Source organism: Rissa tridactyla, chromosome 18, assembly GCF_028500815.1.
Source record: "Rissa tridactyla isolate bRisTri1 chromosome 18, bRisTri1.patW.cur.20221130, whole genome shotgun sequence".
NCBI classification, from domain to species: domain Eukaryota; kingdom Metazoa; phylum Chordata; class Aves; order Charadriiformes; family Laridae; genus Rissa; species Rissa tridactyla.
Window position 1 is genome coordinate 8045520 of NC_071483.1, and position 19964 is coordinate 8065483.

Genomic DNA, 19964 nt, shown 5'->3' on the forward strand with positions numbered 1-19964 from the left:
AGGTGGCCAAACATAATGCAGCCTTCCCACCTGGGAGACTTATTCTATAAGATGAGTTTTTTCTTGTCATGTTTCCTTTGGATTTTTGAGCCTGGAGAGTGAGCTTTAGGATGAAAGAGCTTATGTGAATTAATCTCTCTGCTGAATTAATCCTTGGATGTGAGGCAAATGTCTATCATGGGAGTCATGGTAAGGACTGAAAAAAAAAAAAAAATGCAGCAAAATGCCATATGGAAGCTCAGGATGCATCATTGGTTTTGACAATAGATGAGCAAATTTGGTGTTGATAAATTGACAGGAATATCGTCCCGGGGGTGTCAGATTCTGAGACTGTGCTTGCCCAGACCTACCGGAGGCCCAAGTTGTCTTTGTATGCCTGAGGTCTCTGTCCGCATTGGGAAGGCGGGTGGTACAAACATCCTCATTCCCTTCTTGATAACCTAGAAGAGGTTCTTTTTGCTGTCGCGCAGAGCACTGTTAACAGCCATTGCTAGTCTGCTAGCTGAGTACTCCAGGGTTCAGTAGAGGATGAGATTACAAAGAGATTACAGAATGACCGTGGAGTTTGTTTTACCTCCTGAATATCCGACGTTGGCTGTCAGTGTGATGGACCAGTGAGGTACAGCCTGCCCGCCGCTCAGTGTGTAATGTGTGCCGAATGCTGTGGCAAGCGGTGACCGGGTGCAGGCACCTATGGGTGTAGTGCCGAGCTCTGGCTTGCTGTGGTCCTTCTCTCTGCTGGAGTAAGACTGAGAAGAGCTGGCTCGGTGGGGGCATTCTAGCAGACTGATCCATCCAGCACGCCTCTGTGGTTGCTTTGTGGCCTTGCGCACTGTGTGCAGGCGATGGCTTAACTCCTCTCGACGGTGGGGGTTACAAGAGACAGTGTGCTGTGGCTAAGTACAGGAACCGTGCAACACATTAACAGCGTTTGAATGTGATCCGTCTGTTTCCCTTTTTGGTACGCGGGGCAAATAGTTTTTCAGTTTTGTGTCTTATGGTAGACAGCAGTACCCAAGAAGGAACATTTTTAAATCCTGTGGATTACTGAGCACTTGATACTAACCGAGCCATCCGTGTCCCGGGTCTTGTACAGAGGTCTGAGGTACACCTTGTGATTGCTGGGTCCAAAAAGTGCGACATTAAACCAAGCCATGAAGTGTTTAAGCTCAGTGTATAAAGGAAAACACTGGGTTATAGCTCAGAGGCACAGAAAATTTTGGAAACATTATCTTGAAGTAAAGGCAATAAAATTATTTTCTCTGTTGATGATTTGTTGCTATATTTCCCATCTATGAATTCATTTGTGTCTTTGCAAAATCTCTTGAGGCGCTGTCAGGTGAGAATGGTTTTGTTTTGTGCATAGTGGGTGCAAATGAGAACTTATGGGACACTTGTTTTGGTTCAGTTGTGGACAAGAATGACAAATTGTTGGACCCGTTCTTATGGTGCTTGAATTTGCGAAATAAGTGCTTGTGGAGCTGAGCAGTGAAATGTGGAGTAATGAATCGGCTTCTGAAGATCCACTTGTTTGGATCAGAGTTGTGTTTACACAGCATTTTTTTTCAAATACACGAGAGGAAAAAAAGGGAAAGTTAGTTCTCATCTTTCTGACAAAGTGGAATCATAGAACTCGTTAGTACAAAGGTATTGAATTTGGGAAGACTCAGAGTGCTGACCTGAAGGGGCAAGGTACTGCGTAATATTGGACATAAATCCATTGCTATGGAGTTGAATCCCCAGAAAACCTGACCAGCATTTCTCAAAAGATGCACTGTAACAAACACCAGTGTATCCACAGGCCAATAGCTGGATGAAACAACTCTGATTTTAAGGGAAAATATCGGTGAGACTAATGGAATAACACGTGTTGATTAAGGCTTCCAGGGAAAAATGTAACAAAAGCACAGTAGCATGAAGAGTGTACAGGGAAGAGATTGATCTATTTACAGGTGGAATTAAAAGAAAAAAGAAAGTGAAATAAAATTGAACCAGAAAGAACTGACGAAACCATGTACTAGTTTAAGCTCTTTATCAGTGGCTTGTACTTTCTAGTTGATTCTGAGGGGGAGGGTCTTGTGGAAACCAGTATCTGTAAAGAGACAGAAAATTATAAAAAAGTAGCCAGGTAAGAGCAGAATCCAGTAGACTGTTTCAGAATATTGCTTTCTTGGGTTTTTTATCCAAAAAGGCTTTGAGGTGCGCTATTCCCCACCAGACACAAATAGATTCAGAGGAGACACGCACATTTTTTAAATGTCGCAATTGGAGGAAAATCACTTGCATTTTGCATTTGCGCTTCATTTGTCACCAGGTAATGTACTTGAAGGTGAAGTGCTAGTTAAGCTGTGGTTCCTGTCTTGTCAAATGAGACGGGGACTCACAAAGGTGATTATTTTTGGTAGTTAAAGCCTAAGTTTTGTCGCTCTTGTGGATTTTCTGCTGGCCTGTGTATCACTAAGAGTACTAATGAAGTTGTCATTCTATCTAGCTGTTTGTTTTCACACAACTTCTTGAATAGCTTTTAGTGTTGGTTGAAATTGGCCAGTTGGTTGAGAAGTTACTTGGTTTAGTAGTGGATGTCGGGAGCTGATAGATACGCACGCAGCTTCGTCACTTAAATCTTGCTATTTTAAGGAAGCAGGCCAAAATATGTAAGTCAATAGACTTAAGAAAGCATTTACTCTCATGAAATGATGCTTAAAATACATACCTTGAGTTAGCTGGGAATAAGACATTAGCAGATTATTACCTAAGTGGGATCAATCCATTGTAAAGTCATCATGATGTATGCTAGTCTGGAGTTGAGTTGCTTAACTCATTCTTCTAGTGACCTAAAAGAGAGAATAAACATACAGAAATAAATTAAATACCTATTACTGCATACCACATTACCAGAACTTGCAGCACGGGGGCTGACAAATATAGCAGAACCTAGAAAAATCCAACCTAGAAAACGTAGAACACATCTGGGGGAAAATCTGAAAAACAAATAAAAAATAATAATAATCAGTGGGGAAGTGACATCTGAATGCAGCAGTGCGAGAAGTCCTGAAGTTCATAATTGGTGGGCAGGTGAACAGTGCCTTTGCAAGGTGATTTGTAGAAAATGAGGTCAATGTGATTTTTACGCTTGCAGACAAGGCAGAGGAATCACAGAGTCACAGAGTGGCAGGGGTTGGAAGACACCTTCAGAGATCTAGTCCAACCCCCTGCCAGAGCAGGGTCACCCAGAGCAGGTGGCACAGGAACGCGTCCAGGCGGGTTTGGAATGTCTCCAGAGACAGAGACTCCACCACCTCTCTGGGCAGCCTGTGCCAGGGCTCTGACACCCTCACAGCAAAGAAGTTCCTCCTCATGTTTAGGTGGAACTTCCTATGGTCAAGTTTGTGCCCGTTGCCCCTTGTCCTGTCGCTGGGCACCACTGAGAAGAGCCTGGCCCCATCCTCCTGACACCCACCCTTTAGCTCTTGCTGAGCATTGATGAGATCTCCTCTCAGCCTGCTCTTCTCCAGCTGAACAGCCCCAGGGCTCTCGGCCTTTCCTCAGCACAGAGATGCTCCAGCCATCTCCAGATCATCTCTGTAGCCCTGCACTGGACTCTCTCCGGTAGTTCCTTGTCTGTCTTGAACTGGGGAGCCCAGAACTGGACCCATTACTCCAGATGTGGCCTCCCCAGGTCAGAGCAGAGAGGGAGGATGACCTCCCTCCACCTGCTGGCCATGCTCTTCTTGATGCATCCCAGGAGACCATTGGCTGCCTGGGCCACAGGGGCACATTGCTGGCAACTTGTTGTCCGCCAGGACTCCCAGGTCCCTGTCTGCAGAGCTGCTCTCCAGCAGGTCACCCCCAACCTGTCCTGGTGCATGGGGTTATTCCTCCCCAGGTGCAGCACCCTACACTTGCCCTTGTTGAACTTCATTAGGTTCCTCTCCACCCAACTCTCCAGCCTGTCCAGGTCTCGCTGAACGGCGGCACGGCCTTCTGGTGTGTCAGCCACCACCCCCCCCAGCTTTGTATCATCAGCAAACTTCCTGAGGTGCACTCTGTTCCCTCATCCAGGTCGTTGATGAATATGTTGAACAAGACTGGCCCCGGTACTGACCCTTGGGGAACACCGCGAGTTCCAGGCCTCCAACTAGACTCTCATCTAACCCACACACTTCCTCAGCTTACCTATGAGGATGTTACGGCAGACTGTGTCAGAAGCCTTGCTGAAGTCAAGGCAGACAGCATCCACTGCTCCCCCCTCATCCACCCAGCCAGTCACGGCACTGTAGAAGGCTATCAGATTGATCAAGCATGATTTCCCCTTGGTGAATCCATGTTGACCACTCACAATAACCTTTTTTTTCTCTATGTGCTTAGGAATGACATCCAGAAGGAGCTCTTCCATCACCTTTCCAGGGACGGAGGTGAGGCTGACTGGCCTGTAGTTTCCTGGGTCATCCTTTTTGCCCTTTTGGAAGACTGAAGTGACAGTGGCTTTCCTCTAGTCCTCAGGCACCTCCTGTTCTCCATGACCTGTCAAAGATGATGGAGAGTGGCTTTGCAAGAACATCTGCCAGCTCCCTCAGCACTCCTGGGTGCATCCCATGAGGGCCCATGGATTTGTGCATGTCAAGTTTGTTTAAATGATCTCTAACCTGATCCTCCTCGATCGAGGGAGAATCTTCCTTACTCCAGGCATTTTCTCTTTTCTCCAGGGTCTGGGATTCCTGAGGGCCGGCCTTAGCAGTAAAGACTGAACCAAAGAAGGCATTCAGTAACTCCGCCTTCTCTGCGTCCTCCGTCACTAAGGCACCCACCTCATTCCTCAGAGAGCCCACGTTTCCCCTGGTCTTCCTTTTACCACTGATGAACTTGAAGAAGCCCTTCGTATTGTTCTTGACACCCCTTGCCAGGTTTAATTCCAAGCGGGCCCTAGCCTTCCTCGTTGCATCCCTGCATACTCTGACAATGCTCCTGTACTTCTCCCAAGTGGCCAGTCCCATTTTCCACATTCTGCAGACTTCCTTCTTCCATCTGAGTTTTTCCAGAAGCTCCTTGCTTATCCCTGCGGGTCTCCTGCCTCCTTTGCCTGATTTTGTGCTCCTAGGGATGCACTGATCTTGAGCGTGGAGGAAGTGGTGCTCAAATATTAACCATCTCTCTTGTATCCGCCTACCTGCTGGAGCCCTAACCCATGGGATTCCTCCAAGTAGGTGTTTGGAGAGGCCGAAGTCAGCTCTCCTGAATTGCAGGATTGTCATCCTACTTTACTGCCCTGCTTCTTCCACGCAGGATCCTGAACTCCACCATTTCATGGTCACTGCAGCCAAGGCTACCCTCAACCGTCACATCCCCAACCCGGTCCTTCTTTGTTAGTACAAGGTCCAGCAGAGCACCTTTCCTCATTGGTTCTTCCACCACCTGTGGCAAAAAGTTGTCACTAATGCTCTGCAGAAGCCTCCGGGACAGTGTGTGCCTGGCTGCGTTGCCTTTCCAGCAAATGTCAAGGTGGTTGAGGTCCCTCATGAGAGCCAGGGCCTGTGATGGTGAGGCTCCTTTCAGCTGTCTGTAGAAGACCTCATTGACTTCCTCTTCCTGATCCAGTGATCTGTAGCAAATACTCACAACAGTGTCTCCCATATTACCTTGCCCTTTAATTCTTACCCATAAGCTCTCAACACTTTCTTCATCCACCCCCAGACAAAGCTCAATACGTTTCAGTTGCTTTCTCACATAAAGAACAACTCTACCACCTCGCCCCACTGGCCCGTCTTTCCTAAAAAGTACATAGCCATCCATGACCAGCCAGCATTCCAGTCACGCGAGCTATCCCACCACGTCTCTGTAACTGCAATGAGATCGTGGCCCTGCGACGGCACGCAGATCTCTAGTTCTTCCTTCTTATTCCCCATGCTGCAAGCGTTGGTGTCCAGGCATTTCAGAGAGTCAGTCAAGCGTGCAGGTTTCCCTGAAGGGGCACAAGAGGATCCACCACAGCCATACACACTCTTAAGGTGGCTGGCTTTCTGGATCTCATCTTGGGAGGCAGCTAAGGAACATTTGTCACTTCTCTGGTTGGCCTGGCTTATTCCCCAGTTGGATGCAGCTTATTCCCCAGTTGGATGCAATGGCCTGAGCATTGCCATCACGGACCCCCACCCCCCAAGCCCTTCAGTTTAAAGCCCGCCTCAACAAGTTGGCCAGCCTATTGCCAAAGATTCCCTTGCCTCTTCTAGACAGGTGGATTCCATCCCTCCCTAACAGGTTATCATCGTCAAAGAATGTCATGTTGTCATAAAAGCCAAATTCCTCACGACAGCACTAGCTACGTAGCCAGGAGTTGATATGCATTATCTGTCTCTGGCTGCCCCCTTCCTTCCAACTGGTGAAATGGAGGAAAAAATAAGTTGGGCACCAATATTTTTCACTTGCGCCCACAGGGCTTTATAGTCTTCCTTAATTCTGCCCACGTTCCAGCTTCCAGTGTCATCGACGCTCACAGGAAAGAGTAAATATAAAGACTGTGTCTTATTCCAAGCTGTCTCCTTATTTTCTGTGTGACTTGGTAGTGCCACAGAATACGTAACTGTCTGGCTGCTCATTGTGTCGGTCGTTCTGATAGCTCAAAAAAACCCCAACAAACCAGCTACCTGTAACTAGTCTGATACGTTGGCTCTTTCTAGCTGAGCGCGTGGTTTTTACAGCTGGCAAAACTGAGGAGCAAACAACTGATGGACGTGAATGCTGCTGCCAGGAAGGGAAGTCCTTCCTCATGGCGCAGTCCTAGTCCATATGATCCATCGCGTCGCTGGACCCAGCTGGGTACGCATCTGATTGAAGGCAAACTGATTCAGTCCACTAAAACAGTAGAAGACCAACGCAGCAAAAAAGTGCTTTGCAAGCTGAAAACTTCGCTCAGATGCGTGGCAGTGCACTTGGGGAGAGGATTGTATAGCTGGGAATGAAAGGAGAGAGAGGGGAGAAATCCTTGTGCTTTAGCAGGCGAAATGCTGATTCAGCTCAGACCATCTCATGAAAGCAAGGTTTTCCTGAACTAAGATCTGGGGGTTTTCTGATGGAAAATGTATCATCAGCATTCCCTTGATCATGCTATTGAAACGTTGTGTGGGCTTTGGTAAATGTTTCAAAAAGCAGGAGGAGCCGTCTGGGAACAAATCTGTGTTGCCAGCCTTTCACTTGTGCAGCTGGAAGCAAGAAAATGCAGGTTAGATGAAGGTCTTGGGGTACAGTGTGGAAGACTGCACTGCTTAGGTACTTCAGCGTGTAGGTGCGAGGAGTTCCTTTCAACAGCATCGTCTGTTAATAGAAATATGCTGTGTACACTGTAGGGCTGTCAACGTGTTCCTTTGCGTTTCAGAGATGGTTTATGTAACTGATACTACAGTATGCAAGGTCTTGTTTGAAGAAGAGATTAGAACTAGGATTAAGAAGAAACACCTGGAATTAATGGTTTACTTCGATAGACTAATATGGATTCCTATCACAGTACATATGCAGTATAGTTTTACATCTTCGTAATAAAGGTCTGAAATCTCCTACATGTCCATTTCTATACAGAAATGCAATTTTGATGTTCTGTATCAGGCTGGAGGTCATTTAGCATAGATTCCTGGCTCAGAGAAGGCCTACGGTCATCTGCTTCGAGGAACGTGTAAAAATCTTTGGGAGCAGATGTGAGAGAGAATCTCTTGTATGAGACCATCTCGTGCTTTGAAGAGTTACTGCCCTTCCCAGGCTCTCTTGTATTGGCTGTTAAAGAAGGGTATAACTGGGACTCTTCCATATTCAGCTGTTCTGAGTTTAGAAAGAGAAGATTTGAGTTTCTGTATTGAAGAGTGTCAGACAAAACTGAAATGTTGGTTAGATGTTGATGCTTTGTTCTGGATTTGCTCTGTTTGTTCATGTTCTTGATTTTTTTTTTCCAGGAAGATCCAAAAAGTTTATAGGAGTCTAATATGCTTCTCTGTTTGATATTCTACCTCAGAAGCTCATCATTGATGAGAAGAAATACTATCTTTTTGGGAGAAACCCTGATCTGTGTGATTTTACCATTGACCACCAGTCTTGCTCTCGGGTCCATGCTGCATTGGTCTATCACAAACATCTCAAGAGGGTTTTCCTCATAGATCTGAACAGCAGTAAGTAGTGTGACATTTACCCAGATAGAAGTGCAATATTTCAGGGCTTAAACATTTCTGGATCTGAGATACTTTTTCCATCACAACTTTAACAAAGCTTTCTCTTCTGAGGGTGGTTTCCCAAGATGTAAAACCTGACATACTGGTTTTTCTGCTGAGGGAATGACATGGTACATTGGGGCCTACAAGAATCCAGAAAGTAAATGGTGCTTGTCGTTTATTTCGATGACTTTTTGAGGACTTCTGATGTGTGTTATCTTAGTTTGTGAGATGGAAGGTAAAACGTACATAGCTAATGTTTTCAGCAGTACCTAAGTGACTCGTATCTCAGAGAACCATGTACAGTTTCTGAACTTCGCAAGACTTGAACTCAAATACTGTGAGCCCAAGCTGATGGCTAACATACTGTTTTGCATTTTGATGTTCTCAGCACATGGCACATTCTTGGGTCATATCCGTTTGGAACCTCACAAACCCCAACAGATACCCATTGACTCCACGGTTTCATTTGGCGCTTCTACAAGGGCGTATACTCTGCGAGAGAAGCCTCAGACACTGCCATCAGCAGTTAAAGGAGATGAGAAAATGGGCGGTGAAGATGAAGAGCTGAAGGGTTTGCTGGGCCTGCCAGAGGAGGAGACAGAACTTGACGTGAGTACGATGGCACATTGTACCTAGATGGCATTTCCAGCTAAACAGATAGCCTTCCCCTCTGGTTTACTTAAGTTCAGGTTCTTAATTCCTTGGCTTTGAAGATAGTCTGAGGTGTCTTTTGCTGCAAATACATGCAAACCATCTCGTTCCGCCATGATAAGCCTTTGATCGTGCTGCTTCCCAGAGCCAGTAACCTAATAATCCTCCTGTTCCAATGGTCTTCTCACAAAGGCTTGCCAGGGAGTACGCGCTCTCCAACTAATATTACCCCAGGTGTGGGGTGATTTCCCATATTGTTCCCCATTGCCAGATAACAGTGAATGCTGCCCTATTTTCTACAGTTACCTAGCGAAGAAGGAGAAAGCAGCGTGTGGCATTCACGGGGTTGTTGAGTTTGGAAGGGTCCTCTTGGGATGATCTGGTCCAGCCTCCCTGCTCGAGCAGGTTGCCCAGGATCGTGCTCAGTCAAGTTCTGAATATCTCCGCAGACAGAGACTCCACAACCTCTCTGGGCAACCTGTTGCAGCACTGAAGCACTCTTTCTTCCCGGGGGTCTAAAGTTGAAGCTAAACAGGGTGCTGTGATCTTTTGATATGCACAATCACATGATTAAATCAGACTTCATACACCAGTTGCTTAAACTGTTTCATCTCCAAATTTGTCATTAGAACCTGACAGAGTTTAATACAGCTCACAACAAAAGAATTTCCACGCTAACCATTGAGGAAGGGAACTTGGATATTCAGAGACCAAAGAGAAAACGGAAGAACTCCAGAGTGACATTCAGTGATGATGATGAAATCATCAATCCGGGTAAGCAGTTTGCTTTCATCTTTAGCTCATGCCCTGAAGGCCCTCCTTCCAGCGTTCTCATTGTATTCTCCAGTATTCCTCATGGCTGCATATGGAGGAGGTGAACAGAAATTTGGCAGTCACTGTTTGCGATCTGCTGTTTCAGAGAAGCTGCCAAATGTCTCACTCAAGTCTTTGGCCTCTCTCTGTTTCTTCTCTTCTACCTGTAAAATAACTGCATGATTTGTGCAGGACAGGGATATCACACTCAGCTTCATTATTCAAAATTCTATCAGATGTTGGAAAAATCTTGTGGATCCAAAAGGAGGAAAGTGTTTTAAATTTTTTACCTTCTTTAGAATCCAAATGGGAACTGAACTTGGTTGTTTTTCATCTGTCCCTTAATGCTTTCCTTACCTGTTGTCTAATAGATATTTGTCTCAAGCTCAGAGGTTTTTTCCTATTTGTCTGCATATCTGAAACAAGTCATTCGCATTCAAAATGAGATGCTTCTGAAGATGCATCCAATTCCTAATTAGTTATTTTTCTCCCTTAGCTGTTTTATACTAATGGCACTCCTATTAATGATATTTTATATGGATAATATTCCTATTAATAAGAGTAGCTTATTAATGAGTGTGCACTTTAAAATATAGTTGGGAGCTAGTTTCATTTGGCAGTGTATACCACCCAGAATAACCATTTTGATTTATAAGGTTATCCAGTTTAGCGTGCAGAACATCCTAGTGTAAACAGCAGTCATTCACCTTACAAAAAAGGTAATTTTTTCAGACTTTCAGAGACTCTACATTGAATTCTTCTTACTCCTCCTTCAAGGTCCTCCAAGGACTTCTGGGGCTAGCTGTTGTGCTTTTGAGCACATGCAGTGCCTTGTCAGCGGCAGCTTTCAGCCCAGAACTCTAGTCTGTCTGACACTGCAAACGGGCCATCCATTTTTCCCCTTTCCCCATTCTCCATTTAAGTGAAAGCCTTTCTTACGGAACATCTGATGAGTTCACCTTGAGACCAAGCCACTAGGTGTCCCCTTAGTTCCTCTCTTAATTTGGGCATGCCTGTGCTTACTGAGATCTACTAGGGTGCTGGCTTTGAGAAGGTCCATGTACGAATTCTTCATGTAGGTTTCTTTACCTGACAGATGTTCTGTCTTTTCCTGTATTCTTACTGAAAGCTTCACTGTTCTTGCCTTTACAGAGGATGTGGACCCGTCTGTTGGGCGTTTCAGGAACATGGTACAGACAGCAGTAGTCCCTGTTAAGGTACAGAGTAACTCCCGACTTTCTAATTAATACATTACATTGATGAACTCACTTTATGAATTACACCTTAAAAACCTAATGTTCTATGGTGAAAAGTTTTTTATTGTTAGGCAAAAGTCGTATTTGTGTTTCACAATTGTCTTTTTTCAGCAAGGTTCAGCAAAATTTCAGCAAGATTTGCAAAACTTCAGGGCAGCTAAGCAACGGTGTAATAGCAATTTTTCTTGTTGCTGGTATAAACTAAATAACGTATGTGGGAAAGGATAATTCTGTACAAACCCCAGAACGCAGGAGAAGATTCAAATGGTGGAGCGCTAGACAAAATCACCCAAGCAATCTAGAAGTTGCAGTTTCTTATTGTGGGAGGAAGGAGGGTCTGTGTTACTTGGTCTTGCGTTCAGGAGAAGCTCAAGACAGGCAAGCATCTACGGGAGGTAAAGAGGTGCTCAGACCTGATCTAAGTTAAACCCGAGCTTCAATTTCTATCACGCCTTCCTGCATTGTGCACCTTTAAGGGTTTATTATTAAGTGGTTTTCAAGGAAACCCAGAAGGAATCTTCTGGCACAAAGACTGGGACGTGGTCTGTAACCGCTTTATATGTGGCTGGTCTGGGTGCCTTTTTGGGGAAAATGACATTGGCTTCCAGTTTGAATAGCTTGCTTTTTTCATGTAGTTTGAGTAATTCTTTAAATACTTCCATCTACAGAAAAAACGGCTGGAGAATCCAGGCGCATTGACCACAGATGATTCTTCATCACGACGTATGCAAAACTTTCCCTACAGTGGAGGATTGTACGGTGGTTTACCTCCCACTCACAATGAGGCAGGTTCCCAGTCGCATGGCGTCCATGGGACAGCACTCATTGGTGGTCTGCCAATGCCCTACCCCAATCTTGCCCCAGATGTGGACTTGACTCCTGTTGTGCCCTCAACAGTTAACATGAACCCAGCTCCAAACCCTGCTGTCTTTAATCCTGAAGCTGTGAATGAACCCAAGAAGAAGAAATACGCAAAGGAGGCATGGCCGGGCAAGAAGCCAACCCCCTCCCTCCTGATCTGAGTTGGGTTTTGTTGAGGGAGGGTGGGAGTTGCAAACTCCAGAAACTGTTTATGTGCAGTATCGTCTTTTTAAAATTTCAATGTCCTAACCAGATGTAATATCAAGATTGGAGAAGTGAAATATCCTTTGAAGATCTGTCTTCAAACGTTTTTATATGTCTGTTTAAAAGAAAAAAAAAAAAATACAGCTCCCATCTCCTTATATATCTGGCAGCCTTTTCTTAGACATTACTGTCCCCGGAGGTCTTTACTCTGAATTTTGATCTGTAAGTTGAAGGGACAGAGTCATACAATTTAATTACCGTTTATGGCATGACCCTGCAAATTCGTGTATTTAGGTGTCGTGCTTACTATGAGTAATGTTGCTCCTGATGGACTTGCTTGTAGCAAGTCAGCTGTATCAGAAGTAAATGTTTGTGGGGCTTAGCCTTTCAGAAATCCCATTGGTATGACTTCTAAAACTTGCAAAATATAGGTCAGCTTTTTTTTTTTTTTACATTTTCAAAGCCTCACCGATGTGGGGCATTATCTTTTTTGTTTTGTTTTGTTCTATTTGGCTACAGCTTGTTTTAATTTCCTGCCTAAAACACTACAGGATCCCATGAGAACATGGAGTTGAGATGGACAAGAAGCAGGTGGGCTTCCTTAGCTGTGTTCCGGTACATTGCCATGGAGAGCTGTGCGGATGGAGGAAGGTGTATGGGGGCATGGAGCTGAGCTTGTGTTGGTGCTAAGGGCAGCATCCAGGCATGGCAAGCCTGGGGGCGTTTGGCTGGTGGATAGGCACTATCCACACTCTGCAAACTATAAACAACGTAGCGTTGACTTTCTCCCCTGCATAACTTAAGGTGGAGTTAACACAGAGGAGAACAGTTTCTTTTAAACTTGGTGGCCCTTTTAAATAGTTTCATTTTTATGTACAAATGGAACTTGTGAGCTTAGAGCACATGGGAGATGCAACAAGACACACATAAGAACGAGCAGCTGTCAGCAGCGTCAGAGTACTTGTGGTTCCAGTCGTTAAACATGCAATCTGCACACTGTTCTGGCTTCTAGTGGGTGAGAATTGAGCGTGCTTAAAGCTACAATGTGAATTCTCAGCAGAGAATCTGCCTCGCCTCGAATAAAACAGTGCACAAGTTGGTTTCATAATATTAACATTTTTTGGCTACTTCATCACTCTCTCCCATTGAATAATATGAGAAGCTCAATTTGAGTTGTTGCTCTAGCCCTTCAAATCTTTGGGTTTAGATCTCAAAATCTGATTCGCGTGCATTCAGACGCTGTGCCTTTACTTTATACAAGGTAAGGCCAGAGCTCTGTTTTCCTTAAGTTTACTCTGGATTTTTTTTTTTACATTCTATAATGCAGTTCAGCTACGTAGCCACATTCCTTTGTCGTTTGGGGGATTTCTCCAGGAAACGTGCACTAAAGTGGTATACCTGGCTGTTCGTTGTGTACAGCACTGTAGCCACCTGGCCGAGCAGTGTTGTGAGGACGTGATGGCTGCTGGGGCAGTGCTGTGTCACGGGGCATCTGGAGCACTGCGCGCACTACGCCTGTTTTGGACAGAGGCTCCAAAATCAGTGTGACTTCTGCATCTGCAGAGGGATTGCTTCTATCATGTTATTGAGATAAAAATGAGCTACTAGCTACCCCATTTACAAGAGCAATGGCTTTAGAGACTGGTTTGTTCCCCTCCCCGCACCATCGTATCTAGCTCAGACTATTACATGGACGAATACAGTACCTTCTCCATGATGTAGTTGTGCCGCTCTGTGTTTAGTTGTCGTATTATTGAATATGATTCAGTCCTCAGACATTCTGTTTCCGAACACTCCATGCTGACTCTTAAAATCTTTCTCCCTTTATTTTTAGTTTTGCTTCTTCCTGGTATGTATAATTTTCTTTTTTCCAGCCAGTCTGCTTTATGAAGGCAACTCTTTAGGGTAAGACTAGTTAGGGCAAGTAAAAGTTGAACAGGTTTTCCTCTTCTTTTTTTTCCATTTTGGGTTTTGTTTTTTTTGAGGGGGTGGATGGGTGGGTAATTTCTTTGGTTTTGTTTTTCTGCAAGTGGCTCTTTGCAAGATTTTTCTTGAAAAGGGAAGCTTTGCTGCTCATTGGTTTTTAAAGCTCTTCTCCTCCCTGGGTTTGAACAAGCTCTCATTATTTTAGAGCTTAAGGGCCATAGCTGGCCAGTACAGGAGGGGGCAGCATAACATCTAGGGGCTTTGTACAGAAGTTTGTACACTTGTGTAATATGTAATAGGCCTTTTCACACTTTCTGTTGAGCTTTTTACCTGTAACCTTTACTATGTTGTAAATTAAATGCAGATTTTGCCAGTTTGGAGAGTGTAGTGTGTTCGTTCCCAGTGTACCCTTCAGCAATTGGGACTGTTCGTTGTTTTGTGGCTTACTGAAGGATTTCTGCCGTGGCAGAGTGCACCTATTGCTGCAGGTCTTGTTCTTAGCTGCTGGCTCAGGCTGCAGCTCGTACAGCTGCTCCGGCTCGTGACCTGCTTCGCTGCCTTGTGCTGCAGAGCGCTGCGCTTTTGCACACAAGAGTGGCACTTAACAGTGGATTTTAAACAGCAGTCACGTTTGTTTTCTGAGTGAAGTTTGATCTGGTTCTGGTATCATCCTCTCTCTGCAAAAGTTATATGTTAGAGGCCAACTTTCCTCTGACCTATGGAGTGGCCTCGGGCAGTCCCAGTGCACCGCTCGCTGTCACGCTGTCTCTGCAGCTTGTCCTAGGCTCACTGGGGAGAGCCGTAGTGAAAAAAGTAAACTGGGACTTGGTTAAAGATAACTGTGGTGCCTGCGGTGTGAGGTTGAGAGGGATTCCCAGGCTTTGCTGAAATTAGTAATATTTAGGCTGTAGATTAGTATTTCTTTTCAATCTAGCAATGTCATTTAATCAGCTGGGGCAGTTACATTCTCATTCTTGTGTGTCAGCAGAAGGCTGAATCTGCACAATCCATGTGCACGCTGCTGGTCTGCCATAGGTAGAAATATTTAGTACAGGTTGAGTAGTTAACTGTGTGGTCTGATGTTTTAAGCCTTGGTGTGGTTAGCAGTTAATTTCCTGTATTAAAGGAAATAATAAAAAGAAGTCAACTTGCGCGGTAATCTAAAACACGGTCTGCAGTGTGGAACGCAGAGCTGGGAACAGAGAAGTGGAGTGAGTTTGCAGCTGAATAAATGATTGAGCTAAAGAATAACGGCAGTGTTTTCCAGGAACATCTGTCCTTGCAGCACTCACCAGATTGTCATTGTAACCCCTCTTCTCGCTTTTGGTTTTGAAATACAAGAGCGCAGCAGCCAGCAGGCATCCCAGCGCTAGTAGTGAGCTGACAGGAGTTCTGTTCCCAGTGTGCTGTGCAATAGGACACCCACGTGTTAAAATCTGACAACGTACCTGAAAGAATGACCGCTTGGAGAGGAGGTGACTTTTCCCTGGGGCCTTTTAGGAGAGCAGGAATAGCTTCCAGCACAGAACAGGTGAGTGTGCCAGCTGAAGTGTGCGCTCGTGCAATTATACCAAGTGCTTCGAAACACTCGATGACATGGGGAAGGACCACAGTAGAGGGTTGGACTGGAAGACGTGGCTCAGAACAAGCCAAAGAACTGGGACTGTGTAATGGCTATTACAGGGCTCAGAGGTCAGATGGTGTTTAAGAGGATTTTTTCAAAAGCGGTCTAATACAGTCGGGTGATTTGTAGGTTCTTTGATCTCAAAACTCTGTCTTAATCTAGCAGTGGTAGGTAAAGGGGGGGGAAAAGTTTCTGCTGTCACTTCTACTCAACACCAGGAACAGCTCTTTATTCATACAAGCTTAGTGGTATCACTGGGACCTACCTGCTTGGTGTAGGGGACAGAGGCGATAGTGCAAGACAGAGTGTGAAGTAAGGCTGGGGCAAGTTCAGGATAGACAGCCATGTGTTTTGGGTAGCAGTCTTCTAAATCAGCCTTCCCTGAAGGTCCCATAAACCAGTAAAGCAGTAAGAGGTACCTCATGTACTGGCATCACATTCAGTGCTGTTCAAAATCATCAATGATTCAGACAGTGGGATCAAGTGCACCCTCAGCAAGTTTGCCAATGACACCAAGCTGAGTGGTGCGGCCGACAGGCCAGAGGGACAGGATGTCATCCAGAGGGACCTGGACTAGCTAGAGAGGTGGGCCCGAGCAAACCTTATGAAGTTCAACAAGGCCAAGTGCAAGGTCCTACACTCGGGTCGGGACAACTCTCGTTATCCTGTTATCTCGTAGAGGTTTGGGGATGATGTGATAGAGAGCAGCCCTGCGGAAAAGGACTTGGGGGTCCTGGTGGATGAAAAGCTGGACATGAGCCAACAATGCGTGCTTGCAGCCCAGAAGGCCAAGCACATCCTGGGCTGCATCAAAAGAAGCGTGGGCAGCAGATCCAGAGAGTGATTCTCCTGCTTTGCTCTGGTGAGACCCCACCTGGAGTCCTGTGTCCAGCTCTGGAGCCCTCAGCACAAGAAGGACATGGACCTGTTGGAGCGGGGCCACAGGAGGGCCATGAGGATGATCAGAGGGCTGGAGCCCCTCTGCTGTGAGGACAGGCTGAGAGAGTTGGGGGGGTTCAGCCTGGAGAAGAGAAGGCTCTGGGGAGACGTCAGAGCCCCTTCCAGTCCCTGAAGGGCCTCCAGGAAAGCTGGGGAGGGGCTGTTTGCAAGGGCATGGAGCAACAAGACGAGGGGCAGTGGTTTAAACTAGAGCAGGGCAGGGTTAGATTAGCCATGAGGAAGAAGTTCTTTCCACTGAGGGTGGTGAGACACTGGCCCAGGTTGCCCAGAGAGGGGGTGGAGGCCCCATCCCTGGAGACATTCAAGGCCAGGCTGGATGAGGCTCTGAGCAACCTGATCTAGTTAACAGATGTCCCTGCTGACTGCAGGGGGTTGGACTAGATGGCCTTTAGAGGTCCCTTCCAACCCAACACAGTCTGTGATTCTATGATCACGTTAGTGCCTGAGACTAACCATGATGCTTCCCCTGCTCCACAAAAGCAGTATCTTTCCAGCAGCATTAATGGTTGCTTCGGTGTTGTCTTTTGCTTCTTATGAGTTTCCCAGAGCTGATGTCTCCTTCAGAGAAGCTTTAAGGGAGAAGAAACTAAAGAGCCTGAATCTTTGCTGTCCAGCCTCTTGCACATAGGTGTCTGTCTTGTCATTTATTCTGGCACACATCTGTGAAAGGTTTCAGTCACGCTTGCAGAATGATAGAGGAGGAGGAAGTCTTAAATACTGGATGTGCTCTGGTCATTCTGACACATCTTGCCACAGCCCGAGTTGTTCCCTGTCGTCTTGCAAAGGCATCCGGATGGGGAGCTGCTCCATGTGCTGGCCTTTGAAGAACTGGCCAGTAATACTGGACTAACCCAGTCATGGCTGGACACAGAGACTTTTCTTGCTCATATCTTGGCTGTGATGGGTCATCTCCTGCCTGGGGTTCCTCACCTACTTCTAGATATGTCAAAGAGGCCTTCCTGTGCTTGAGCCTCGAGGAAATGGAAGCAGCATTTCTCCTGGTGGGTAAGCAATGGTGTGTTTATGCCCTTATCACCCCAGGGCAAGTCCATTTTCAAAGGATGTGCAACCAGTTCTCTCCAGTGTCTTTGTGAAAATAGTGATTTTATAACTTGAAGAGCTAGCGGGAGCCTGTTCTCTGTTAAACTGTCCCATATAGGCTTACCAGAGCGCTTAGTTACTTTGATAGCAATTTCAGGGTCCAGTGAAGATGAGGAAAAGCCTGGAGATGGGCCATTCAGGCAGTGGTTCCACTGCTTGCTTCAGTTTGGATACCACGAGTAGCTCTGATAATTCTTGCGTGTTGACAGGTCAGAGAAGGTTTGTGCTCCACTGCAGGGAGCATTAGAAACCTTCAAGGTGAGGATGATTCCGGCTGAGAGGCCGTTTCTGCTTGGATCCTAGCAGCTGATGTGACCCCCTGACTTCCCGTCTTCTGTGCTCATCTTTGTGGGATCGCAGTTCCTGCTTGTGTTCGAGGAGCTCTGACCTCCTGTGTGTTGTAAATTCAGGCCCTCAGCTGCAAACAGCAGCAAAGTTTAGGACTTTGACAAGCTGTGAGGATGACTTAAGGACTACCTAAAATCTGTGGAAGCTCCCGTTGTCTGTCTGATGTCCCACAAGGCCATTTCTTTGTGCAATTTTTATGTTTCCTCAGTTGAATTTGGACACCAGAAGAGCAGGTAGACAACTTTTCTCCCTGTAGCTGCTCGTGATTGGTGTGATTTTTTTTCATCCCCATGACCTGAAGTTGGCCCGTTTGAGGCTTATTCCTGACTTCTCTGTTAGAGCTTTATTCCTGACTTCTCTGGGAGAGCTGCTCTGCCCTACAGCACAAGGATCATCTGTCCTGTCCCTGAGTGCCTCTGCTTCTGTGTCGCTGCTTCGCTTGCCCTGTCTTCCAGCCACACGAAGGAAACGGAGACTAAACCCGGTGGGCAGGAGGACTGGTACAATGAAAGGTGCTGAAAGTGAAACATCTTGCCGCTCTGAGCCTGGGAATGTTGTCCAGAGGCCAAGGGAATGGCTAAAATGGGCAGAGGAAGAAAATGAGTCTCACAAGCCCGGGTGAGAAGTCTGAAGGCTAGAAATAAAACCTCTGCTGTCATGTGGGGTGGAATGGTACTCTGTGGGTGAGAACAGGAAACCAGTAGTACGTTTTCCACCGACTGTCGCCTGAGCAGTAGGGACCCGGCAGAACGTTTGTCTCCCCAAGCAGCAGGGCAGCTCACAGCCCTACGCTCCGCGGGGAGGGTGTCTGTGAAGGCAGAGCGCCTGGCTGCCAGCTGTCTCAGTGCAGATCCTGAAGCGTTTAGGGCGCAGCACAGCAGGGAGACTTCACCCGGGGCTCAGTCAGGGTTTCAGTAGCACCAAGAGCTGTCATCTCCATCTGATACTGGGTACAACCCGTGGCGAGCAGCAAGGAGGTCGCTTATAGCGTGCTTTAAATGTTTTCAAGAGAAATGCAGGACTCTCAATACAATCAACCAGTCCTGACTTGGGAAGACAGAACCACTGGTTCAGTGGCCATTATCATGCTGTAAAGCTTATCTGTCTCCTGTCAGCAGCAAGCTCGGTGAAAGCTGAAACGACGCATGGGAACATCTCTTCAACGACTTCCTCTCTGCCAGGAGACAGCACTGTGTGAATATTTCGGACAAGCTGGGGCGCTACAGAAAGAGCTCTGCTTTACGTGTTTGCTCTTCCCTTGTTATGCTTAGTCATCAGCCTGGGAGCACAGAAGCTTTGCATGACTTATGTGAATTGTTTGCTCATTGCTTCCTCTTGGGTTATGTACGGGGTTTCTTTTTTCTTGGGCAGAGGGGGAAGTATTCAATTCCATGAATAACCAGTCTCTAGTAAAAGGACTTTTTCTGCCAAGCCTGTCTTTTGCAAAAGGCAGCTGTGTGGAACTGATAATAGCCCTCTGACTAGTGGCAGTTGCTAGCCAGCAGTTTTTACTCATTTGATATCGCTGGGCCCAACTGTTAGAGAGGTTTTCCGTTTTTCCATGTTATCTCTTAAAAACTCACTCTCAGTTACTCAGTGTGCGGGACACAACTATGATGTAGGCTTTACAGTTGCTTGCTGCTGAACAGAATCCTGGTCAAGACCATCACTCACACCTAGTTCAGCATTTGAATTTCTGCAAACCACGGGGTTCTTCACCTATATTTGTCCATGATGTTAATGGTGTGTTCAGCTCAGGCAAATGCACAACTGGAGAGGAAAAAAAAAAAAGCAGTTGCATTGTTTCCTGGCTGACTGCCCGAGGCAGAAAGTGGCAGCTTCCTCTGATGCAAGTCAGATGACGCCCATCTACAAGAAGGGCCACAAGGAGGATCCAGGAAACTGCAGGCCTCTCAGTCTGACCTTGGTGCTGGGGAAAGTTATGGGGCAGATCATCTTGATTGCCATCACAAGGCACGTACAGGATAACCAGGCGATCCGGCACAGTTAGCATGGGCTTATGAAAGG

At 46.2% G+C, this 19964-nt stretch overlaps 1 protein-coding gene and 1 non-coding gene across 2 annotated transcripts; both read left to right on the forward strand.

The window, feature by feature from the left end:
• Window positions 1-641: 641 nt before the first annotated feature.
• On the forward strand, window positions 642-14424 carry PPP1R8 (protein phosphatase 1 regulatory subunit 8). Its single transcript, XM_054223584.1, has 6 exons — window positions 642-1339; window positions 7997-8150; window positions 8581-8801; window positions 9473-9617; window positions 10809-10873; window positions 11581-14424. Exons 1-6 carry the CDS (start codon window positions 1295-1297, stop codon window positions 11932-11934), a joined length of 984 nt encoding a protein of 327 aa, XP_054079559.1. The 5' UTR covers window positions 642-1294; the 3' UTR covers window positions 11935-14424.
• On the forward strand, window positions 1050-1215 carry LOC128919064 (small Cajal body-specific RNA 1). Its single transcript, XR_008469811.1, has one exon. It is a non-coding gene; the product is annotated as a small Cajal body-specific RNA 1 (non-coding RNA).
• Window positions 14425-19964: the final 5540 nt, after the last annotated feature.